Source organism: Rhagoletis pomonella, unplaced genomic scaffold (genome assembly GCF_013731165.1).
Source record: "Rhagoletis pomonella isolate Grant_MI unplaced genomic scaffold, Rhpom_1.0 Rhpom_scaffold_00008, whole genome shotgun sequence".
Classification (NCBI taxonomy): Eukaryota; Metazoa; Arthropoda; class Insecta; order Diptera; family Tephritidae; genus Rhagoletis; species Rhagoletis pomonella.
This window is the reverse complement of record NW_023458562.1, coordinates 15,331,060-15,357,620: the sequence shown is the minus strand read 5'-3', so window position 1 is coordinate 15,357,620 and position 26,561 is coordinate 15,331,060. Positions and strand designations below refer to the sequence as shown.

General features: G+C 38.2%; 1 protein-coding gene across 1 annotated transcript in view; it reads right to left on the bottom strand.

Annotated features, from left to right (window-relative positions):
* Window positions 1-9,679: 9,679 nt before the first annotated feature.
* Window positions 9,680-26,561, bottom strand: part of LOC118745125 — a 66,648-nt gene continuing 49,766 nt past the window's right edge. The window contains exons 4-8 of the mRNA XM_036478655.1: window positions 23,835-23,907; window positions 20,653-21,188; window positions 19,912-20,043; window positions 16,529-16,654; window positions 9,680-10,558 (exon numbers count right to left, since the gene is read on the bottom strand). Coding sequence (XP_036334548.1) covers window positions 9,680-10,558; window positions 16,529-16,654; window positions 19,912-20,043; window positions 20,653-21,188; window positions 23,835-23,907 — 1,746 coding nt within the window. The remainder of the gene's footprint in view (window positions 10,559-16,528; window positions 16,655-19,911; window positions 20,044-20,652; window positions 21,189-23,834; window positions 23,908-26,561) is intronic.

The following is a 26,561-nucleotide window of genomic DNA, read 5'->3' as shown; positions in this document are numbered from 1 at the left end:
CAGTAGCGGTCCTTATTGGGGTATATAGATCGCGAAATGATACTGAAGATGGCACAACACCGAAACCGGTTTCTGATTAATGGCGATTTCGTTTCTACAAAAAATTTTGCCTTCTTCATAGTGTTTGAGCGTAGAGGGCAAAGAGAAGGTTGTATTTTTCGGTGGAAACGAAATCGGCATAATTCGGTTTTAAATATTGGTTTAACTTACTTCTTACTAATTTTCTTCAGCAGCAGAATACAGAAACTAACGAGTGGCGAATTGCAAAATACAATTAGGGATTCCTTTAAAATTGAAAATGGCTAGAAAACCACGAAACTTCGAAATTTTTTCAGCCTGGAAAAACAACTGTCAAAATTTGTATGAATGGCGAAAACTTTCGAGGCAGACTAGTCGCGAAAACACACTCGGAAATTGGTTCGTAAATTTTAGAGTTGCATTTTGGTCAATTTATATTTTTCATTTTTTCGTGGCATTTGGAATATTTTGCTTTTATATTTGCTTCAGCTGGTACGATGAAACAAAAGAAAAGGAAACTCTGACTGAGTTTCGCCTTTGTTTACGAAGTTGCAAATAGGTGCATTACCCAAAAGTAGTGTTTTCTCTTTTTCGTGTGAATCCCCTAAAAGATTCTTAACTGAAAGTGTAATTGGGGGGTTCGTCTATTGAAGCCACCCGGGACTTAAACTTTCCTCGACGGCGCACCTGCACAGCGGTGGCGACTGATCTCTTTCACTGCTCTGAGAAAAAAATTACGAAAAGTATGTAGCCGCGCGGATTGGCCTGGTTACAAACAGTCACTTAGAGCAGCGCTATCTCAATGCCAAAAAAAAATCCCCTTAGCCAAGTTAATTTGACAGGCTAAACAAAATTTCTCATGAATTGTCTTGAAGAACTTTAATGAAACAAAAAGTATACCTCATTATTGGTGATGAACAAGAAAAAAAGTTGCTCCTATTTAATTTTTGGCATCTAAGTGTGCCTGAGCTTTGAACGTTCCCATTTTTATAAAAAAAAATTAAATGCATTTGTGAAACCTTTTTTCTAGAAACTTTTTGTAAATAATTTATAAAATACACTCCGTCCAAAATAATAAACCCACCACACACAGACAAGTTAATTGTTAGTTATTTAATTTGAATTATTATTCCATAAAATTATAGCTTACTTTTTAGCAAAAAACATATAATTGAAATTTAAATCTTTGTGCAATACGTATTCAACAACAACAAAAAAATATCTAACAATTTTTTACAAATAATCTTTAGTACCTACACACGTAAGTTTCCAATTCAACTATTTTATAACAGAAGAGAAAATTTCCAAATAGATTATATGTAAATACATGCTTTCACGCTAATAATACAGGGCACCACTGATTTTGGTGCGGCAATGTTAATTTTTTGTCCTGATTAAGAATTCGAAAGCATAAAATTTCCATCAGGTACAGATTTTGAGAAAAACGAGGTCAAATTATCAAAAAATCGCGTTTTTTGCCATATTTGAGAAGCTCTATCAAAGAAAGAAAAGGTTATAGAACTTTTCATTTTGATTTAAATCAAAGTTAGACCCTCGACTACTATCCCTGAAAATACCATCCCAGCACCTTAGCCTGATGTTCACTTATAGTCATTTATTGAACAATAAAAAAATACTAGAAAATTGTGCTATTAAAAAAAAAATTGCCAAAATTAGTTTGGTCAGTGTGAAGGGCTGGTATTTTTAGGGATTTTAATTGAAAGCTTAAGCCTTAATTTAAGCCTAAGTGACAGGTTATATCTCCTTTTGTTTAATTGAGGTAGGTACTCAATCTTCGCCAAAACCAGTTTTTGCTGTTCAAAAAATACCCTGCAAGAACAGTGACTATCATTTGACAAATCATTTGAGTGGCAAGACTGATAGAGATTTCTGTCACTGGCTACCTACAAGTTTCTATCAAATTCTAAAGGGCAGTGTGAAAAATCTGATGCAAACATTTGTGTACATGTGATCTTCCGTCTTCCTCCAACTTATGACCTTATTTAATGGTCTCTTTTTAACCAATGTGTTAGTAAGATAATTGAGAATGTGTTAGTTCCCATCACACAATTCTTGTAGGGTAAGTGACCATCAATCTAAGGTACAGAAATGATATTTTCGAGGATAGTAGGCGACAATTTAAGCCTAAATGAAAGGTTATAGCACCTTTTGTTTCTTTGCTAGAGCATCTCTATTATGAAAAAAGTGCGATTATTTGATAATTTGACCTCGTTTTTGTAAAATTCGGAAGCTGGTGGAAAGTTTATACTAACGGATTCGTAATTAGCACAAAAATGTCTATCAAAAACAGCTTTAAAATTTTTCGCACCAAAGTTTTTTTCCATTTTTGGTAGCCTGTGTAATTCATGACACTTAAAAAAGTGATTACCCGACCGAAAATAAATCTCGATTTTGGACAGGAACTGGTCAGATTTGCTTCTTTCCGTCTAGCGCCCGATAAGGAAATCTATCGAGACGCTAGACAGAAAGGCAACGCTCGCTCGAAGCAGCCGCTGTCCATTAATTCTGGACAGCTTCCATCTAAAAAACTGTCGTGTTACTAATCAGAATTCCCATACAGTCCCTAATATATAATGTAAGACCGGGCATTTTATGTAATTGTAGAGATCATCAGAAAAAACATTTTGGGAAAGTGCCTCTCTTGTGTTCGTCAAAATTACCCTTTTAAGGCTATCGCATGGCAGATACTGTCCTGACGCTGCCAACGTAAACATACTCGAGAAAATCTATGTACCTAGCAACTGAACTGGTTAACCAAGTCAAGATATTGCGTAGTAGTGCCAGTGCAGGCACTACGAGAGATAATCGTTGTTGAGAGAATCTGTTCACCGCCAGAAAATATTATCTATTGGATTTTAATGCCAGAATTTGTTTCGGAACTGTCTCAGTTACGGAAAACAAGTCAGGCTTTAGACGGAGTCAGGATGTTTTTCTAGAGAAAATCCGGCCGGTTTCTTTTATGCGTTGAGAATAATGGTGAGTAAATGACCTGAAAGTTTTTATTTATGACCTACTTTTCCCTCTCTAAGACAAACAGGTTTTTCCATCAACTGTCATCATTACTTTTTCCACCTGCCTCCATGTTGTCGAAACACAGTGCCCCTTCAGCAAAAAAAAAAATGGCAATGTCAATGGTATTTAAGTCCCAAATACTTGAAATCTGCATAAAATGAATGGGATATAAAACTGCATATTTACTCAGAATCATTCTAAGAATTCTAATTAAAAAGCTTGAACATTTTATGAAAGTTTGTTTATTACTTTTTAAACATTGTCCAAAGTTGTTCACTTATGGCCTTATTCATAAAAAATAAAATGGATTTAAAGAAATAAAGTGAAATTTTCATACAAATCTTCAGTTTATATAGCAGTTAAAATCTTATTTGTTTTTTTACGAATTTGGGTGTTATAGTTTTATAGTTTTTGTTTAAGAATAAAATATACCTATTGAAAAAAAAATAAAAAATAAAATACAATTAATGTAAAAAAATAGCTAAAACTTGTCAATATATGGTGCATTTATAATTTTGACACGGGGTGTATGTATTTACCTATATATGTACATATTATATATTGTATGTACATCTACAAATATATATATTTATATAGCAATACCTATTATTTATTACAAATTTTTCAAAGAAAGTTAATTACATTTATTTACTGGCCTTTGTAGGCCTTTATTATTTAACTTTTTTAAATTTTTTTAGCTTTAAAGAATTTTTATCTTTGTTCCAACACGCGTATCTACATTTAGAAAATCAGCGATTTTAATTTCAAGCCTAAACTCACACAAAAATCAGTCATTAACCTTTCTGCACTCGGTAATGTTATTATATTTACTGTTAGGCCTCTTGAGAATTACAATTATGTAATTGTAATTGAGTTGTGTTTGTGTGCGTGGGTTGTTCACTGATTTCGTTGGGTTGCAGTTGTTGTTTTTCTTTCTTAAATTTTATCATCATTATTACAAATATTTGTTTTTTTTCGTTTAACTCAATTTGCTAACCATGCTTCATTTATTGCTATTGTAATCTGAACTAAATGACTTTTTGTTGAATGCTAAGTCATTGCGTTTGTTTCTTTTTCACCTTTTATATATTTATTTATTTTTTTTGGTTGCTTTCTTTTGTCCTTTGACATATTTTTTTGCGCCGCCTAATTAAGTGGGTTACCTGGCCTTTTAACTCACCATTTAGTGGCGTGTTATTTATTTGTAGTTTTTTAGAATTTCTTTGCTTTGCTTCTCTTTTGATTTGATGAGATTAATGGAAAAGAAATTTACCTTTTATTTAACTAATTACAATGCAATTTCTTTTGCGTGCGCGCTTGGCTGAGTTTCCTGTCTTGATTGGTTGGCCGCTTTCAATTTCAAAGTGTACATATTCGCTTTGACATTTTTTGGGGTCTTTTAATTTCTTAATATATGACGTTGACTTCAGCGTGGGTCAAAAGGTCTTAACGGTAAAAATATGTACAAAAGCATTTGTTACTATTGGTCAATTTGTTGCCATATATTTGGCAGCGCGTTAAAAGTGATGTGTTTAGAGAGTTTAAGCTTTGTTAAGAGGCGGCTAGCTCTGAATGTCATTCTTCATTGGAATTTTTTATTATAATTAAAGGCAAAATAATTTGCAAAAATGAAAGTGTGTTGTGAAGATAAAAGAAAGGTTTAAATGCTGTGATTTTTATTCTAGTTTTTTTCTGCTTCTGATTTTAATAGCTGCGTCTGCTAGTTGTTCCTTTTTTGGGACTATATTTGCGTGCTTGCGCTTTTCATGTTTCATGTTTCATGTTTCATTCTCTTTTTTATTTACTTCTTCATATTTATTTTGATTTTACTCTACCATTTTGTTGCTGTTGTTTTTTGGTGTATTCTCCCAGCTATAGCCTTTTAGCCTTGTTTCGTGTCGCTTCCAATTTCATGCCTGCCTAAGCTTTCAAGGATAATCGTCTGCGCGACACGCGAAACTAAAGCTATTGAAGATACAAACATGCATACTTTGATGTTTAATATTGCCAGAACAAAAATGTGCTGCTGGATTTACTAGTACTTTGAAAATGTGGCAGTGAAAACTAGACAATAAAACGGTTTTGTTTTACGGCCATTCGCTTTCTCCTAAAGTGTGAAGGGCTTAGTTAACGCTGAACTGTGTAGCGGATTTCGGACTTTGTTGAAAAAATATAGCCCAAGCTATTAAAACTTTTCAACGAAATAAGCATTTAGTTAGTCTTCGATGGTTTAATTAAATAGTTCGAGAAATTTGTTTACGATAGGCTATTCCGATTTGGCCACTGTCTTTCAACTCACCACAGTCTTTCGAAAAGTGAAAGTTTTTCGTACGACAATTGCCAATCCTGGCAACTATGTCGAAAGCTTTTTACTATTTATCTTCCAAAAGACTAATTGAAAAATCTGACCTTTTAATAATAGGTTTTTAAAAAAAATAAATTAAATAAAAAAATATATATTTTCTTTCTTTTCAAAACAATAGGTCCTAATAAATAAAAGAGAATTAAATAAAAAATAAATAAAAGTATGTTACATAAAAATAAAGCAAAAATTTATAATATCTTATTAAATTTTTTATGTTTTTAACAGAAAAATCGAAAATATAATTAGAAAATCATTTTTTCGAAAAAGAAGAAAGTACCATTGAAAAACTAAATACAATTAAAAAGAAAGAATTTTTGTTTTTAAAACGAAATTTTAAAACTAAAAAAAAATAATAATTAAAAGAAGTAAAAAATTAAAAAAAGGTATAAAATAAGATCTTAAAAATTAAATTAAATAAAATAAAATGTTTTTGTTTTTTAATTAGTAAAATATAAAAACTGAAAGAAAATAAAATTAACATAAGAAAAACAAATTAGATTAAAAACGAAGAAATAAATGAATTAAGTTTCTAGAAATTTAATGAAATTAAAAAAATAGTTTTCTTTCCTAATCAATAAAATCTAAAAGTTATAAGAAAATTAAATTAAAACAAGAAAAATAATAAATAAATAAAAAATAATAAGTCCCTAAAAATTTAATCAAAGAAAACAAATATATGTTTTCCCTTTAAAACGATAATATAAAAATTATAAGGTAATGAAATTAACAAAAGAAAAATAAACAAAATTAAAGAAAGAAGAAATAGGCAAAATAAATTCTAAAAATGAAATTAAATTAAAAAAAATATATATATTTTTTTCTGTTTTGAACAATAAAACTTAGAAACTATAAGAAAATTAAGTTAAAAAATAGCAAAATAATTAAGAGTAGAAAAAAATAAACTGCTAGTAATTAAATATAACAAAAAAAAAAATATATTTTTTTTTACTCTGCTGGCGTTTATACGAATGCAGTGCCCATAATCATTTTAAGGCAATAAAACTTAAGAATTATAAACAAATTAAATTAAAATAGATAAAAAGTAAATTAATGAAAGGAAAAACATTAAATGAAGAAATGAATAGCACGCCTGAGCCCAGCTCACTCGACCATTGCGACCGTTGGGCGACACCAGCTACATAAATGATATACAATTAATTTGTCTCAAAATAGATTTTCATCACGAGTGGTGAATGAGAGGGCCTTACGAAAGACTTTTTACTATCTGAGCCAGATTTGCCTTGCAAGCTTCCCTCGCGGAATATGGTTTGGTCATGAATGGTTGCGATAAAAGTCCTTTTTTGCTTACATTGGTATATTGTATACAGAATGTAAAATAAGCTTAAAAAGATTTGCTATGCGCAAAAATATCGCACACAAGCGGGACTTTTCAAAGCTTTCAGTAGATTTTATATGGACTCGCACAAAGCAAAAGCTCTCTCTGAGCATCACTGCCCTGAAAGATAAGGAAAATTTTAAAAAGCTTCTCCCGCTAGATTTGATTTGTTCGTGCATGGTATTTATACAGATACGCTTGTCAAGCATTTTTAATCTCTTTGTACTCTATTTGATTGGACGCGATAAAAGTTCTCTCTGGCCAACACTGGTCTTTGTATACATAATATATATAAAGCTGAAAAGCTCAAGGCGATGCACCTAATACAGAGGAGACTAGAGAGAGCTTTCACTCATACCTACTACTTCACATACATTTGTATGAAAGATAAGGAAAATTGTAAATAGCTTCTCCCGCGGGATATGGTTTGCTGCACAGGTATGCTTGTCAAGCATTTTTAATATTTTTACACCCTACATATATAACTGGACGCGATAAAATCGCTCTCTGATTAACACTGGTCTTTGTATATAGAATGTATAAAAGCTCAAAAAGCTTTGCTCATGAGAAAACTATGACCCAAACCCGATAGAGACGAGAGAGAGCTCTTACTTATATTACTTTAAATACGAAAACTAAGGAAAATTTTAAAAAGCTTCTCCCGTGGGTTAAATTTTGGTCAGGACTATTTTAATCGCTTTTTAGCAGGATTTGACAGAGAGAGATTTTACTATGGCACGATCAGAGAGAGCTTTTACCCTGGTACAATTAGAGAGTGCTTTAACTTTGTGCGCGTCCATGTAAAACTGTAATTAGCAGAGAGTGCTTTTACGCTATGAGCGTTTAGTCTTATGGCTGGCCTCTTTGCGAGTTCCTTATGCAGGCAATATATCTAAAATCGTGGAGTGACCAAAGCTGCCTTCGTATCCAAGGCAGGAACGGCCTTACATGTGTCAACTGGGGATTTCATACCAATCCCTATTTTCTTGTTTCTCTAAATCATTTTTGATTAGCATGCCCATTGCAAGCGTAATCGGTAGAGAATCAGCTAACACATAGTTTTATATAACAGTGAGCAGTTCTTCTTACATAAGCAGCACGCTTTTTGGTGCTTTCCACCACTGTGAATAAACTGATTGTCAGAGTAAACCGTGACAGGTTTATTAATCGCGCTCGCTGCCATCCAGAGAAAAGTACCCAGAAGACGGAGCTTTTCCAATTCGTAGCATCCAGGTAAAATTTATTCGCATTAATTCATGTGGCTCCCAAACATCGAGCTTCTTTGAGTAGCCTGCTTTCTCTTCACCAACACCAAATAGTGAAAAAAAATCGGCAGGGACATTTAATTTGACCCAATATCTTATCTTCTAATACATTCAGTAGAATCAACCATCAGCCGGATAAATACACACATGTGTAAATACATATTATGAGCTTAGTTGTATTGTTATATTTTATTTCTAGTTTAGTTTCAATTTATTTTTAAGTCTATGATTGTTAAGCTAGCCCTTATTTATATAATATTCAGTGAATTTTCCAGAAATTCTAGAAAACTGTTAACATTCATATTTTCACATCGATTTGAGTCAAGTTTAGGGCAACTTAAGCATACTGGTTGTGAATTTGTTTAAAAGCTTCAAAATGTTTTTGTTGTAAAGTATTGTCGAATTACTTAAAAACAACCAAGTACCTTTCAGTCCAAGGATTTAATTTATCGCTATTAACTTTAGCTACCCTTACCGTAGATTTACTTATAGCCATAGTATTTACTTAAGTCAACTAAGTTACATACGTACTATATACACACGTAAGCTAATCTTACGAATATTTCTGAAAATACATATTTACTTATTCTAAACTAGCAGTTACTAGTTTTGGTCTATTTTCACAGATTTTCTAGCATAATTTACATATAAAATTTACTGGAACTGTAGTGGTTTGGGCAACACACGCTTACAACGTACAGTTTAAGGTATTATTTTGCACACTTTTATATGTATGCACATATTACTAGCAGATTTACATACATACATGTGTATTGTGTATATATACAACTTACTCTGTATTTCCCGTCGCGCCAGCAAAATATATCCTTTTAGGCAATTTTTCGTGAGATATTTTAATTTTCCATTTGTTTCCCCACATTTGCTATCTTTACTGCCTTTATTTCCTCTTTAATCCATATTTAGTACAACTGCGGCTATCTGTCATCCGTGTAGCAATTAATGAGCATTAGTGCGCTGGAGCATTAAGTCAACAGGATGGCGCCGCCTGCACATCTCTCACTCACTGGCCACTGCGCCTGCTGTTGTGGCGTAAAATTACTTACGCAAAGTAGGTATTATCACGCGACTGATAGTGCTTATACAAAGCGAAGCATACTCTTACAAACACTTGCGAAATTTACATGGACATACTTACAGCCCAAAAAGTTTTCAAAATTTTCATAGCAGCCACATCACAGGCGCCACGCTGCCGCCCGTCTAAGTACTACTATACTTGCTTTAACCTTTTCGGTCAGCCTTTTTCCGTCCAGCCATTACAGTCTTGCTGTCCCTTTGCGCGCTCTATCTCTCTCCATTGCTGGCGCGTATTTTCATTTTGTGCTTCATTTTTGGCTTGCTGCATTTCCGGCTCAGTCATCACCGCCGCAACGCGCCGCGCTCCCGCCATTGCCGTTGCCGTTACAGTCAACGCGCGCGTTTGTCTCTTCAACTGCTTTTTGCCTACTTCCGATACTCGGCCATTGGCATGGCAACTAGCACGGACATGCTGCGCACAGGCGGACTATGACATGCTACCCGCGTTGTGGTTAAATTGTTGTAGCGTCCACCAACACCACCCCCAATACCTCCAGCTGCACAGACAGCGCCTCGCGCACAGTTGCGCGCCATTTGATTGTTTGCTAAAATAACATTCTCCGCGTACTAAATATCCGGTATACTACGTCCGGTTGCCGACGCCGCTGCCGCTGCCGCACCAGTTGACATTTTGACATCATCACCACCCAGCCCACTGATACCGCCGCCAAGCGCTGCTGATTTATTTTTGGCACAGTTGGCATCATGATAGATATGCTCGCACAATTTTGGCTCTGAATTGGAGAATTTGCTGAGCTCATAGGCGTTGAGCGCGCCGCTTGCACCGCCGTTCGCGTCGTGTAGCGCTGCCGCATGGCGTTCATGTTCCGCGAGCGCCAAGTTGAGATTCAGTTCGCTATGTTTGCTAAATGACGTCGTCATTGTCCCTGTATGCGGCGGCAGCGCTTGTTGATGTGGCAACACTTGATGGTGCGCATAGTAGTGATGCGGCGCTGCGTGGGGAAAGCTTTTCGTCAGCGCATGTAAGCTGCCCGAACTGACAGTGCGCTCGAGTATTTCTCCCCAGTACTTTTCGGAGAGACCCTCAATGTCGGGCCGTACGCTGGTGAAAGTCAGCCCACCGCCACCGACGTGGTGGCTGTGTCCATGATGTCCATGACTGCTGTTGCTGCAGCCGCTGTTGGCATTTTTGCGTGCTTGCTGCGCAGCGCTACGGCTGAGGCTGTTGGTGCGTGCTCGCGCGCAGATACCCAACACTGAGCCACCGCGCCCAACTCCACCTCTGCTGCTACTGCCACCGCCTATACTGGAGCTGTTGCCGCCTTCGCTGCCGTTGTTATCGCCACCAGCATCGCTGTTATTGCCGCCCTTCGGCGGTCGTCCAGTAGGCGGTTCCGGCGGCAGTGGCAACGTCGTGATTTCGAAATCAGAATTGATGTGACAACAGGGTGATTTGTGTTCGGGCGTGTCCTCGGTGGGAAAGCACTGCAACGATAGTAGAGTGAAATTGATATGTAAATGGTATGAAAATGGTGTAAGCGTATAAAAGCAGTTACAAGTTTTCAGGCAAGTATTTTGTTTGTGTATATAGCAACAGATGCATGTATGTATATATTATGTTGGTTTGCGGGGTTTAACTATGCGAAATGTAAAATGTCAAAATGGGTTGAGTTGAGTATCTTCAAAAACATTCGCATTTGCGAAATTTGTGTTAATTTGTGTATAGCGAATAAAGCGTTACGGAATCATATAATTTGTCCTTTAAAGGGGTGGCTTGCTAGTTTGCGCAAAATATCGGTAGGACGACATGCCCATTTGGCAACCGAGAAGTATGAAAGGAGCCAGGAATGAAAACAAGTTTTTTTCTCTGAAAGACAATAGTTCAACGACATCTGTGAGTTTGTGTTCGTAGTAGTAACACTCGAGCCGTCGAAATATAAAAGGTTTTAGGGTACTCCGAATAGGGTGCTCCGAGGCATATGCGATGCAAAGAAAATGGCATTAACATTTCCCAGGCCAATGCTTAGCACTCTGCAAACCAGCAATCATTCTGGGAAAAATCAATTGAAGTTCCTTCAACACTGATTCTTTATTCTTATTTCAACTTCGTAAAGCCCTTTTCTAGCTAGATATAAAGCCTACTTGACACCCCGTTGTATGAAGTGCCTTAAAGTATGCCTAATATTCGCCTACAAGGGCCAAGATGACGAGGTGGGACCCGCTTTAATGTTAATACCGGAAGTTCTATCTAGCAATGCGGCTAAGATAATCAAAATTAGCATCTCAGGGTTAAGGTACTTACATATAGCGAACTTTAAAAAACAAAATTAGTCCGAAGTCAAGAAGTGACACTCTTCGTGTGCCTTATTCAAAGGTATAATCCTCCATATTCAGGCGCGGGTCGTTTGAGTGTTTTGAGGGACGAGAAGGGTAGCTGAAATATAAGTGGTGTCGAGTTTTTCCATTGAAAACGAGCCTCAGGAGCAACCATAAATACGTGCTCAGTTCTTTTTGGAGGAAGCACGTCCCATTATAACACTCTTCTGATATCTTCCTATCAGGCTAACTAAAAATATTTTTAAAAGATCTGGTTTAACCACACCCACTGGAGATAGGCTGCCGGATTTTATCTACGATATGCTCCAAGGATATCTGAACCAGGTAATTAATTGGTCTATGAACAGTGGACTTTCTGTGAAATATAGTAAAACGAAACCCGTTTTGTACACTTGGAAGTTTTAGATACCCCAAAGGACTATTTTCGAAGATGGAGGCGTTGGCCTATTTTAATCCATAACTTTTTTGGGAGTCTTCATCTGGTGAAATGCAGTGGGAAACACTAAGCTTGATATAGGACAAGGTTTCTCTTACAAGTGCAGTGCCCAACCTTAGAGCCACTGGGTGCTTAACTGACACAAGATTTGGGCACTATGCATAATATGTTTTCTTAAAAATTTTAAGGATTCGAATTTTTCGGCTTATAATATGGATAGCTACATGGATGTCCTGGAACTAATAAACTCTTTCTCCACTAGGCGGATAGGTCGAAGCTTGACTGAGGTATCCGAAAATAAGGAAGAAATCAATCGGCTGCTCAACTGAGCGACTTTGGCAATGGATGTAAGCACTAACTCTTATAGCCAAGTGGAAATCTTGAAAGGCACCCAGTAGTTGATAGTGCGAATAGGGGGAAAAACCAGAACATGTGAAACTGCTAGGTCTTTCTGGCCGAGGGGAGATCGGAGGGCACTTCTTGGATTCACATAGATGCAACTCTCAATTAATACTCACTCCGGCGGACTAAATATCACATTAAGGGGCCTGTGGACAACTTGAAAGCTATACATATTAAACCTTTTAGGTATGTTCAATAGGGTCACTCTGTGACGGAGCATATTATAACTTACACTTTTTGATGTGCGTCTAAATGATAAATAGCAGGAGCTGCCAAGTAAATTGGTGAGAAGATCCTCTAGTTGCCGCGAATAATAAGAGATTCATTACTCTATCTAGAAAAACCTCTAAACGACATGTCGATCTTAGCCGGGAGGGTATGAGTCGAATTACGGGCATGACAACCCCGAGAACCCTAGTCAATGGCCACAAGTCCGGGAGCTGAGTGTAAGTTCAACTGATAGCAGTTTCGGTTTCAATGTATGACCAGAGAATTAATTCTGATGCTACGGGGAATACGAGCCTTCATAGTTATTATATTTACTCTGGCCTGTTCTTGCGTATGGACTATCGGAGAGTTATTCATGATGGCAGTGGTTTAACACCCAAATTTGGTTAGAACCGGCCTTAGTAGAAAACATTTCCTGAAGAAGCCAAAGTAGCGGCTGATGGCAGCTGATTGTAAAAATGTATATAATACTGAAATATAGTGCTCCGTTCGGAGAAGTGTGCGCTTTTTTGGAGGGCTTTTAACCCTTTGCTGCCCCTTAAATTTTCTTATATTTAACTTTTTGAGTTTTTAATTGTCTCAGATATATTTCGGTTACACCGCGGTAACGGTCTTCAAGAAAAATTGATTACCGTTCGGCGCACAGTGTTTCGACTATATGGAGGCAGGTGGGAGGAAAGTCATGGTGAGAGTTGATAAGAAAACCGGTTGGGCCTAAAGAGGAAAAGTAAAAGTCATAAATACAAAATTTAACACGATGTACCAACCGCCGCTCTCAACGAATGGTACATTTCCAAACAAATATTTTTCGAACAATGGAAAAATCTCACCAAACATTGGGAGAAAAGAAACTATTTACACCTACATACATATGTAATTTTAAAGTGTAATCTTTGTTTTCTGAGACTGGAAAGCAGAAGAGAGAGGGGAAAAATAAAAAATAAAATTACCCAAAATTCCATAACATTTACTGACTGGACCGACATTTTTTTGTAAATTTTGGACGTTATTGTGATCCAATCCTCCCCATATTTTATATTTAGAGTTTTCTAATAAAAGAGAGAGTACAAACTAAATTTCATCGAATTCGGATGAAATTTAATGTTTCCGCCCACAAGAGTAGAGGGCGTGGCGATTATTCCGCTCTTGTTTCCACCTGCCTCCATATAGTCGTTTTGTATTTTTTTTTAGAAAAGTATTTTACCATTATCAAGTCGATCCTAAAAGAATAATTCGGGTTTATCAACCCAACTTGTTTATGTCGTCCTGCCGCTTCAAACCGGATTCGTCATCACTGGTTCATAGGTTTAATATTTCTCTCCGAGAGAAGATCAAAACATTTTGTACTTTCTGTGCTCACCAAAGTTAAACTATGACAGATCTACCCGGTGCCAATTGTTTGCATACAAAGAGATTTATCGCGAACCAGTACTGGGTTTAAATGTACTAGAAGCACACCTGTTCAGAAATAGAGATTTTCCCTACAGGGTATTTATCATCTGATTGTATTGGCATTGATGGCCATTGCCTTCGCCACGCTTTGTGAATGACTTAATTAAGCCACGTTAAAACCAAATAAATACTATACTGAATTGATTTCAACAATGCAATCAATGTGTCCGCAAAAGTAAATGAAAGCATTGCTTTAGGGAGGGAGGGGGGTGGGGGGTTGGGGGTGTGAGTTGTTTGTGCGAAAATGTATTGCTTTTTGCTTGGCCATTCATTAAATAAACAATAAATGCTTTGACTTTCGCACTCTCACACGCGCGGACGTGCTTATTTTGCTGGTTGTCCTACTATCTGCCTCACTCCCTCACTCTGTAGCTCTCACTCACCTTTCCTTCAATTGACTTGGCACCCCTTTACCTGCGCATGCACTCACACGCCATACACAACCTCAGTTACTCAATCAAGCATAAATTAAGTGCCGCTCGATTTGAGTTCATTGATGGCAACGAAAATCTTTGATTTATTGCCTTTTGACAGCAGTAAAGTAAATAGGCAACTGTAAGTAAATGTATGAATCTGTTGCATACCGATAGGCGCGCAGCCTGCAACGGTTTGGGAATATGGCATTTTGCATATTTTATTTTATTTAATTTTCTGTATTTATTAAATTGAATTATTTAATTTGTTATGTTCGTTTTCTTCTTAAATTACATCAAGGCTGTTTATCCTTTGACAGTCCAAGTATCGGGTCAACTTTCACAAATATGTTCAGCTATAACAGCATACTTGTCAGCTCATTGCAAATATAATTTATTATTAATTCGCACATATGTAAATATGTATGCATTTGCATGTAATCTGTTTTTATCACCATAATAATAACAACATGTGTAATCATCGCAAAACCAGCTTGTCAATTGTTGAATTGTTAAATAATTTCCTACAAATTTTGTTATTCGGTTTATGTAGCTGTCACTTGCGGCCGAGTGGCCAGTGAAAATCAATAAATTTACTATTTATTTACTATTTAACAGACATTTTATTCGCATCTCTGCATTACAAATAAAAACCATTGACATATAATTGATGAATAGATTACGGCCGTAATTTGCAAATTTGCAAACGCTTATGCATACTTAGTTAATTGGCAGCAAATTATGTAGTAATGTGGTAGGCGGTGCGAGGCTTCGCAGAGGATGATACAATTTTTATTTTTTTAAGGACCTGGTTGCCGATATCATACATATCTACATTAAACCGTACCAGAAAAAAGTTCGTAGCACACCTTAAGGTAGTGTCACATGATTGGTACATTTGTACAGATTTGTATACTTTTTATATTGTGCTATTGGTATATCTAAAGCATTTTCGCTAGGCAATTAAAAAAACTGAAGGTAGTGGTCGCCTTTTTACATTTTTTATCTTATCTTTGGAATTTACAGTCTGACTCTAGAGCATGAGGGGAAACGTTTTTTGTTCCGAAGTTCATTGAGCTCAAGTACCTCGTTCTAGTACCAGAACTCGCTTCTTATCCTTACCATGCCATACCACCGTAATGGCAGTCAATTAGAGCTCACCAAACATCATCAATTCTACCAATGTGGTCAGGTAATAGGTCCTAGACGTTACGTTAGCTTTCGGTGCCCCTGGGAACCTTCACCAGCATATTTCATGCGGAAGTCTTTGCCATCAGTCTGTGTGCTGATATTAACCTTCAAAGGAAGTATTGAGAGAAGCGAGAGTATTCTAATTTCAAGCGATAGTCAGGCGGCACTCAAGGTTCCCTCATCCTTCGAGATCAAATCCTCGGTGATTCTGGAGTGTGTGGAGAGGCTTAACGCTCTGGCTGAGAACAATACCTATGGGTACCACGGAACATCTAGTGAGACTGGCTGCTGCCTCGACCCCAATAGGACCGGAGAAAGGAAAACATCAGGCTAATGGAACTGCATTGGCGCAATACCATGGGACTTTGCCAATCAAAAAGGTTATTAGATGGGTACAATCTAAAAATATACAGGACAGGATACCAATAGGCCTCATAAATTCGAAACTAAGGATCATTACAAGTATTTTGACAAGTTAAGAGGTCACTTGTTTAATTTAGATATCTGGTCTAGTAACCTATGTCGCTTCTGTGATGCTGCCAAGGAGACTTTATTAAAACTCCTCTGGAGTGCTAAGTAGGCCTAAGTAGGCCACACCGAAATTGTGTAGAATGAATCTCTCTGAACTTAGTGCGTCGAGGCGAAGTCTTTCAAATAAAGCCAGGAAGAGTTGGCTGCATTCCGACTGGAAACTCTACAAAGTCGGACTGGGTATCTATCAGACATATTCCGAAATTCGTACCATTTGAAATCGGTACGATTTTGGAAATATTTTTAAGAATAAGAATGTTATTTATTTTCGAAATTTGGCACAGCCTAAAATGATTTATGACAAATGATGGATTTCTTCGGCAAAGGTACTTAGAATTACACCTAGAATCTTTCTTTCTGTGCTATACGCTCATAGCCGAAAAAATCCCTCATACAAAATTTCCTGCCCTAATGTGCATATAAAAGTACATTTGTGTTTGCATTTGTGCTATGCCTTTTACTTACCCTATTCGGCATCAAATGTCTACTCAGCCGTCGAAAATCCGAATTAAGCAGCCAGTACATAAAAGGATTCCACAAACTATTGCTTAAGGCGGTCCAAGTTACCAGAAAATCCAAAAATGGCGGTAGCTGTGGCCGAAGAGAAAGATATATTAATTTCTGAAGATCCGTACTTACAGAAAAATAGCGAATGAAAAAAAACATAAGAAGCACAATAAAAATGTTATCCGGCACTTGCGACAGTAAAAATGCACTGAAGGGATGTCAACTTTTGTGAAAAAAGGAAAAGCTGAAAACACCGTTTAAAGGAAAAAAAAAAAAAATGAAAATGCTTACTTTTTAAAATTTGTGAGTACAAAATTTACAGAAAGTCATGTTATTTTTCTGAGCTGAAGATCTAGTGCACTATGAATAATCGCTTACTCTATATCGTAGACTTGTTATCACAACTTAATATGGATCTAGATTTAGGGTAGTCGAATATACATTTCCCCCTAATTAAGAATGGCTTGCGTATCCGTGGTTATTGAATGGCTTGCAGACAGGAGGATACGTATACCTGTCTATCTCCGGCAGTAACGTTGGACTTGCCGCAGTATGGAGCTCTGCTGTAACCGACTGTTCTTTCAACTAATACATTCCGAGCTCTGCCTGTACAATCGAGTATATATTAGGGCAGCCGAGAGCGACCCCCCTGAGAGAAAAGCGGTTCCTAGAAGGGACGATACTGGTAGCCAAAGCCCACTCAAGATGATTAATGGATTGAGAATGAAGTCCACCCACTGTCAGCGTGAAACAGTTTCGCCCCTTCAAGACTGCTGAAGAATATCGGTCACGATCCTGTAGCGTATAATATGAAGTGTGTACTTGAGGGAGCTAGTATTCTCCTTGAGAGCTGTTAGCGGACTCAGTAAGGGGATGACTCGAAAAACCCTTAAGCCAGTCTTTCAACTTCAAACGAGCTGGAATCAAACATTTTGCGCCCTATATAAAATGCCCACCGCAAAGCAAATAGACCAAAAACCTACGACCCTAATAGCCCATGGTGTTAAGGACAGAGAGCTTCTAGGTTGCGGCAAGTAGAACCCGGATGATGGGAGAGGGCAGGGTCGGGATATAAAGTACAATTTGCTAAAAAAAAACTCCATATCTTACTGTTTATTTATTTCCTGGCCTATAATGCGTTGAAGGCTTTCTTAACTCTTTCCTCCCCATTTAATCTCCACATCAGTTTAGTGTCCATTATATACCCAAATATTTCGGTGTCGTCATGTGCCACGCTTTCCAAGTGCAGGGGGTGACATCAGACTTCTTTTTATCAAAAATACTCAGTCCGATTTATTGGAGCTCACATTAAGTTCCAATTTCTTTGTCCAGTTTTAAATCCCGTTCAATGCTCACCCGCTCATCGTATTTGGACATATGTATACTGGGGATAATCACGCCATGGTCTGCTGCATATACAGCTGGACTAGGTGCCTTGTCTTTCATTTGAAGTTTATAGCGAGATTTTTGACGAAGTCTCGTATTTCTCTACAATGTACACTTGGCTTCACTCAAAAGTGAAGAGTGTGTAGTTGCCCAAAGGCTCTCGACATAAACGAAATAAGGGTTATAGGCGTATAATACTAGGAATGTACATAAGTGTTGTTGTAACCTGTTTTCGTTCTGAGAAAAACCCTTGCTACTCTTCAAATCTTCGAAATATACCTAAATGTCACACACTCTTAAATATCTCGACATTCCTTGGGCAAAAGCATTTTCTCCCGCGAGAGTGCGAGGAATATACCACCTATAAAAAGGAATCTTAAATAGTACGACGGAGACTTAGCCCTGGGAACGCCCAGAAATCGTGCCCCTACGACGGGATTATACCAGACGGAAAATGGTGTTAATTGATTTGGGTTTTACGGGTCAATGAAGAGCTGTTTAGTATAATGCGGAGACTCTCCGCATGCTGGACATACATTAGGTATGTCAGAATTTCGTCCGCTCAGATACGAACTTAATCTGACCTCGGTGTCCAGAGCGGAGCTGCGATAAGCAGTTGAAGATCTGTCTCGTCAACGGTATTCGTTAGCTTTCAAAATGCAGCATTCACCGATCGGGAGTTTGTATGGTTTGAGATTGACGTCTGCCATGAATGCCTTTTCTGGCCTGTCTGTACAGTGTCGGGTACAGTATAGGGTGTTCGATTATTCGCCTTTTTTCCAAAACCGGTGTTCGAGTTATTCGAAAAATTGCAAATTGGGGAAAAACCGGTTCGCGATTTTCAAATTAAGAAAAAGCGGATACATAAACCACGTTTATTTTATTTATTTATTTATTTACGATACGTAAAACGAACGATTCGTCTGCAGACGACAACCTCTCTGATTGCGATTTTAAACTCTATCGGTCGTCTTCGTCTTGCTTTTCATACATTACGTTGCAGTGGTCTCGGTTGCGTTTAACTCGGCTAAAATGATGCCACCGGACAAATTTTTGAAGCATTCCTTTGCAGACGATCGTTCGTGTTGGCTGTCGTTCGTGATACAGAATAAGGCCGTACGTTATGAACAAAAATCACAATAAAACCATTAACAGGACATGCAAATTTTATTTAAACAAGAGCAAAGAAAAATATGTTCAAAGCTTGGTTTAGATCAAAAGCTCTTGCCGCCATAGCCGAGTGCTTAGATCTGCCTACTGCCACTCGGGAGGCTCATGGTTCAATAACTGGTTCCAGCAACATCAAAAAAGCTTTTTAAAGTAGCGGTCGCCCCTCGCCAGACAATGGTAAACTTCCGAGGGTACTTCTCCATTTGTGTCACAACATCAAGAATATGCACTTGAATTGGAGGAGAAGCTCGGCCAAACTCGTAGAAAACGTTTCATCGCCAAACATTCACTCACTGCAATCAAATATGATATACTGTTCATTCCCAAATAACATAGGTTATAATTTAAAAGCTGTTCGGGGGTTTTCCTTAAACTGAAAAAAGCCTTCGAACAACTCAAAACTTTTATTGAGAGGGCAAGATTTGTGTGAAAATGAGTTGAATCGGCAGCTGAGATAGGACGCTCTTCAACCAAATTCTGAGATAGGGCGTTTTTCAATCAAATTATGAAGTAGGGCGTTCTTGAAAAGTTTTCTGGGATATTGTATTCTATACTCTGCACATAAAGTAGGTATTATTCATTTCAAATACTTCTTTTTTAAATAATATAAATTATATGGCAACTATAAAAACTCAAATTGTATTTATTTTTTATTAAAAAAAAAAAAATATTTCGAATTAAATATCAAATCAAAAGGCTGTTCCAAGCTTTTAAATTATATTTAAATAATATATACATATGTCGTCGTCCATTTCTTTTTCCATTACTAAGTATATACCACTCACCTTCGAACCCGTGCAGGCAGTGACAATCTCCTGTATCGTCCAAGGTGTGACCATAACAATGAAACCCAACGAAATGGCAGCCATGGAGCGTGAAGTGTTGCCGGCTGAGTGCTTTTCCTGTATTGGCACAATCTAGGAAGCGGAAAGGCAGAATGAAAAAAGAAACAAAAAAATATATTATACTTAATTACTCGCAAAGGAAAAAGTATAAAAGAAATCCACCACAAACAAGTCGCAGCTTGCTCACTAATTTAGCTGAGCTGCCTGAGCAACTGCAGGTGATTAAAAAGGCTTGAGACTTAGCTGCAATTGTACGTTCATATCTAAGTTGGTCATTCAATTAGCCAGCAGCTAGCAAACAAAAAAGAAGATATCTAATGAACCACACACACACATAGATGCACTCTAAAATGTATCTGTGATCCAAATCTATGAAAAGGAGCAGTGGTGGCTAAATGCTTTCGAAATTCATGTTGCAAGCGTGTGTTGGCCAAATTAACCGTTTGCAAGTAAGTAAAAGCGCCAGCAAGTAGACTTCAAAAGGCCAACCCAAATACATACAAGCAACAAACAAAGCTAGCTACTGAATTGAACGCCTTTTCGCTTTGAGCACTCATTTTAATTGCGGTCAGTTTTATCCAACGTACCAGCTTACAGTGCATGCCAAATGCGCCGCTTCTTTCAGTCAGTGGCAATTCAGTTCAACACTTCCCACTCAATCGCATTCGCACTTATACTCACCTTCTTTGTCACATTATTCGTTGGACCACCGCTACTGCCTCCAACTCCTCCTCCCGAGCCATTGCCGCTTCCATTGCCACCATACCCTGCGCTAGCACCACCACCGCCCATTCCACCCATGCCACCCATGCCACCCATTCCGCTCATACCACTCATCCCTGCCATGCCTAAGCCCATGCTCATTGCCATACTGAGATTCATTACTGGCGTATTTGGCAGCGTTGTGGTACCGGGTGGTAGCCCATGATGACTTATACCGCCACCACCAGCCATACCACCATGATGCATGTGATGGCCATGCATCGATTGTTGTAACATATGCGGCGGATGTCCGAGATGCGGATGATGTGCCGCAGCTGTTAGTGGCATTGTCGGATCGTTTAAGCGGAAACGGCTCATATGAAAACTGGAGCCATAGCAATACATGAGCACCATGGTGGTGGGGAAGTAGAGTGCGCAGGTGGCTAGTATGCGATATGAGGGTTTACTGTAGAATGGCTCACAGGCCATTAGGCCGGTGTTGTTGAAGTAGTAGCCTGCCAAATTAAAAAAAGAGGAAGGAAAATAAATGGAAATAATGAGATTATGTCAGTAAATTTGAAAATTGAAAAATTTACGATTTTCTAAGCTTAATTGAGTGTTTTGTGTGAAATAAGGGAAAAGTGTACAATTTAACAACCTTAGTTGTTGTGTTGGTTCTTATGTTCAATAGATACATATTCCTGGGTTATAAGCGGTCAGTTGATGTCCTTGCACATGAAAAAGCGAGGCCTTACATTCGGCTCTTAACTGGCAGTTATAACGGTAAGATGTTCTACAAAAGTATTGCGCAAAGATCAAAGATGAGTATGCCACGCGATTACCTCTCAGCAATGGGTTTTGCGCTGGACTTGGGTAGGTACAAACAATGACCCTTGTTGAGGTCAAAGGATACTCGAATAATTTCACCACACCACGCTGAGGATTTCCGCATAAGAAGTAAGGATATAATTTATGGATATATTTACACCTGGAATGTGTGAACTTTCCATGTATAGGGAATGTACTTTTGTCCGAGACCTGGACATCCTCCCAATATGCAAGGCTTATATTAACGCAGTGTCGGAAAGGCGGCGAACTGCGGGCAGTTTTAACAAGTATGCAGCATGGAATATCTACTATTACAGCTATGATGAGACGGCGCATGAGTTTGGTAAGGGATTTTTTAGTTGAGCAGAGGCTGGGACACCTACATCGAATTTCTGAGGTCCACATCAAAACTAAATTTATAAATAGTGGCCAAGTGCGTGCGAAAGCTACGACAGAGGAGAAAGACGATGAAGCAGAAGATAAATTCTAACGAAAGAAGACATATTTGGGAAAAGAGTTGTATAATTCAGCTTTCATGACAACTTCTCTGACAGCAGAGAGGGGCTGATCGACCTCCCCGCGGTACGGAACATACATTAGTATCTAATTAGTAGTATAAAAATATTCGGACTTATGCTGAATATCGCCATAGTAAGTAAAAGTGTAAAATGGCTAACGATCGACGACGATGACGACAACGATATTCAGCATATCGCCAATTTATGAAGCAGACAATAGTGACGCGAGATACATTTGAGTGATACCGGTAGAACAGGTGCTTGCATGCAGGTATGGGACTCGAAATTAAAAAAAAATACCACTCGACCACGGCTCGAAATTTTTATCAGGAAATAGGGCAGCAGTCAAACCGTCTCTAGGCAGATGATAGTTCCTGCAACGGAAAAGATGGTAATCTAATAATAGACACCCAGATTATATTTGGGAAATGGATATATCATTTATTAATCAGACCAGAGAAGAACCCAGACCAAGGTACAGCTAACGTCCCTTCATTCGATAAAGATGAAATGCTAGGCTGGGCTGTTCAAAGTGCTCTAGATGCTTTTGCGAATCTGATGAAATGGATCGTTTGTGACAGGCAGACTGGGATTTGTAGATCGTGTAGCCTTAAATACGTATGACCATATCCACGGAATGATGCAGTGTGAACTGCGTTCTAAAATAGCTAGCGGATTTTTTCGGCTCCAGTGAGGCGCAATGTCAGAATGTGATTTCCAACCTGTGGAATTAGATTGGTCTCACGGTTGACAAAAGCTTACTCACACTTGAGGTTGAGTTTCTGGCCTTCAAGATCCATTACCGCTTTTCGCACTTATCTTCACTATAAACTATCACCTTAAAGGTCTGGCTGGATGTTGTAAGAGCGATAAGAAAATTTAAAGAAGATTGCTTTGGTCGCAACATTCTAGTTTTCATTTATGCATGAAGTAAAAGAATTTCGCTTTGTTGTTGATTTCGCCGATTCAATATATAGTTCACCGTCACCTTTACTTTCTTCGTCCATCGCTTCTCTTGAGTGGCCGTAATGACTTTCATACTTTTCACGAGGGCATTAAACAGGCCCATAAAAAGACTAACTGCACTCCCAGAAGTCCACTATATACTAAATTGCATTGATCCAACGTATCAAAGATCTTCCAATGATTGTAGTAGTGAAATATTCTCAACTTGTAAGTGAACTAATACAGAACATCTTAGCTATTGTAGGAGCCAGGGCAAACGAGAGTGGAATAAAAGTTTTCTTTACGAATGAAGAATAAAAAATAGTTCTAAATACTGACTCTTTAGCTTTTTTTCATATAGTAGGGTCGCCGAAGACGAATTGCCAAATATAGGCATATCCCCTTCTTCCATAAAAACCTTTTCAGATGTGAGACTAACGCTAGCATCCCGTAAATGCGGCTTGGTAGAGCGGCTAAACACATCTACCCTAGATTGGATAGTGGAAGACGCAGGGTCCTTCCCTCATCGAAACTCCTCCGACTTAGGCTGGGTTTGTGGGGTTATCACTGACCAAATAAAGCACTCGTCCTCCCTGCGTTAGCATCTCAATGATTTTTTCTGTACTCTAATAAACAGCGTCCACTATCACAAGTTTAAGCTCTTTAACGAATACATTTTTTGATCTAATATATAACTACATGCATATGTTCAACTTTATATACCAGAATACAAAGAAAGTACAAAATTCAGCTTATACATAAGCTCGTAAAATGAAGTTTTTCCTTCACACGTAATCGCCTAAGTCATTAGCTGGTGACGCTTTTCAAATGCAAAGTTTTTTGTTAAATTCTTTAGAAATTTTCGCTTACCTTTTGGTAGTACCAGAAAACCAAATACCGTCAAACTGATGATCCATGTTAAGCTCAGCACGGCAACGCAACCCTATTAATGGATAGAAGGAGAAGAAGAGAAGAAAAAAAAAATTTAGGTGAAAGTGAGCAGAAAATACATAAAAGCTAGAGGAAGAAGAAGCAACGACTTGTTGTTACCAACAAATATTTTATGACAAAACTCTTTTATACGATTCAAGTGGGATTAGCACGGTATAGATCTATACAAACATACATATATACACACTTCATACATAAACAAGAACACATAAAGTTTTTATGCGTGCTTTCTTTATTCAAGCGTCTATAGCAGTAATTAAAACACTACACAAACAGCAACCTCACAAAATCAGAGATAGATCTACATACATAAGTATTCATATACTATACAGGATGACTCAATGTGACCGCAAATTTACTACATTGAATAAAATAAAACAAAATTTGTAGAAATAATTTTGCTTTTATCGTCATGTTTTTAGTACATTCAGTATCCGTTAAATGTCCACCATGACTTCTCTGGCAACACAGAGCGCGCATATCAATATTTTTCGGCTGTACATTATTTATAGCGCGTATGCGCTCTTGAATCATCTCGAGCTCATTGGCATAGCCGTACTTTTAAAGTAGCCCCAGTAGTAAGGGAACTCCCATCGTCTCAAATCGCTAGATTTCGTTGGCCATATGACTTTGCTTTTTCGTGAGATATGCACATATTGTCCAAGTTATTAATATCTAATTACGTACACAAAAATTGTTATCATGCCACGATAACGTTGACCGTGCACCGCAGCAGCGTTACCGGCATCATTTTGAACGATATATGGTCCGATGGCATACATAGACGGGCGCTTACAGAATATTGTATAGTTTGGCTGAGCTTCTCCTCCGATTTGCCTGCTAGCCCAAAAGCCACTCCAAAAAGTGACTAATTTTTGATTTCTCTTGACTGGCATATAGATTTTCAGTGCCCAAATTCGGCACTTCTTGGCTATCTGTCCAAGGTTCTTGGACCAGCAGCTGGTGCTCCTGCTTCGCTTTGAGGAGCTAGGTACTCTTTCGTCGCATTGTTGGCTCATAGTCCCTTAACCTTTTTGTAGCGCTCTCTCTCCATCTCCTTCGCTTTGGTAGGTTCCATACCGTTCCTGATCAAAGCACGTATTCGGCGATTTTGGGCTCCGATGAAGTACTCAAACTTTTTGCGGTTTTCCGTTGTTCCTTCGGCGCTAGTTTTCGTAGACACCAGGCGGCGTTACTACGGTGGCATAATGATAAATTTAGAAAATATAAGCAATCAATTTTTTTGTAAGGTGGCAATAAATCAAAACTTTCCTAGAAAATTATGTTTTTTTTAGTTAGGATGGTTTTCTAGTGATTGAGTGATATATTATGAAAAGAAAGCCTTTAGTTTGGTGTTAGTATCAACTTGAAGTTGTTTTGTTATTTTTATGCATAAATATTTGCTTTCACTTACTGTATTTATAAACTTAACTTTGTTTTAGGTCAGGTCACTTTTCCTAGATATTTTAATTTTTATGAGAAAAAAAGCAATGTTACAGCAAACGAGGGCTCCGTGAAATAAGATAGACTTAAATCTGGTTTCATGGAGCTAATGAATTACTTTGGGCGAGAGAATTACCGATAACTCCCGTACAGCAGTACACGGCAACCGACGCCTTTCTTATCCTTTCCGCACTGTTAGGTTTCCAAACCAGCGTCCTATCCAGGATCAAGCCTAAGTATTCGACCCTGTCTTAGAGTCGCAGATAAATAACCCCACTCGAGGGAATGGCCACAACGGGTGTCTTGTACTTCTTGGTAAGCAACACCAGTTCCGTCTTGATGGGATTTACTGCGAGGCCGCCTTTGATCGTCCACCTAGTTAGCTGGTTCAGGTAACCTTGGGCTAGATTAAAAGGGGTGCGTAGAATGCCAGATCATCAGCGACGTTCCTTAACTAAAAGTTCCACATCATCTACGTAGGCGATCAGCCGCAAGCCCACTTTTTACAGTTCCTCTAGAAGGTAGTTCAGGTAGGTAGGTAATCCAGAGCCGGAGAGAAAAAACACCACACTGCGGAACGCCCCCATTGACTCCGCTCTGGGTGCAGGTGCTCCCTCACTCCCCCCGACAGTTTCTCACGAAGTAAGCTGTAGATAAGCTTTATTAGGTTGGTTTCAACCCCTAGATTATGAATATACTTGACTATTGCTTCTAGATTGACATTGTAGAAGGCCCCTACTGCATAAATTTATGCGTGAAAGACTTCCTCTGACCACTTTACTAATGTGCGCAGGGCGGTATCCACCGACCTTTCCTTGTAATAAGCATATTGAGCTCTTGAAAAACAGTCACGAGGAGTCACGTTTCTTATGTCCAGGTCTATCAGTCTCTCTAGCTTGTTTAGCAAAAACGTAGACAGACTAATGGGCCTAAAATCACTAGGGGAAACATGAAAACTTTTTAGGGGCCTTTGGGATGAACGCAACACTGACTATTCAAACCTTGGGGATGTACCCGGTCCTCACGCAGTTCGCATAAATAGAATCCAACCAATTGCACGACTTCTTCAGAGCCCTTTGCAGCTGCGCAGGTAGGATACCATCGCTCCTCGGCGACTTTAATGGTTTGAACGAATTTATCCCCAAGGCCATGTGACGATCGTACAGAAGATCGGAGAAGTACATGACCTGGAGGGAGATTCTG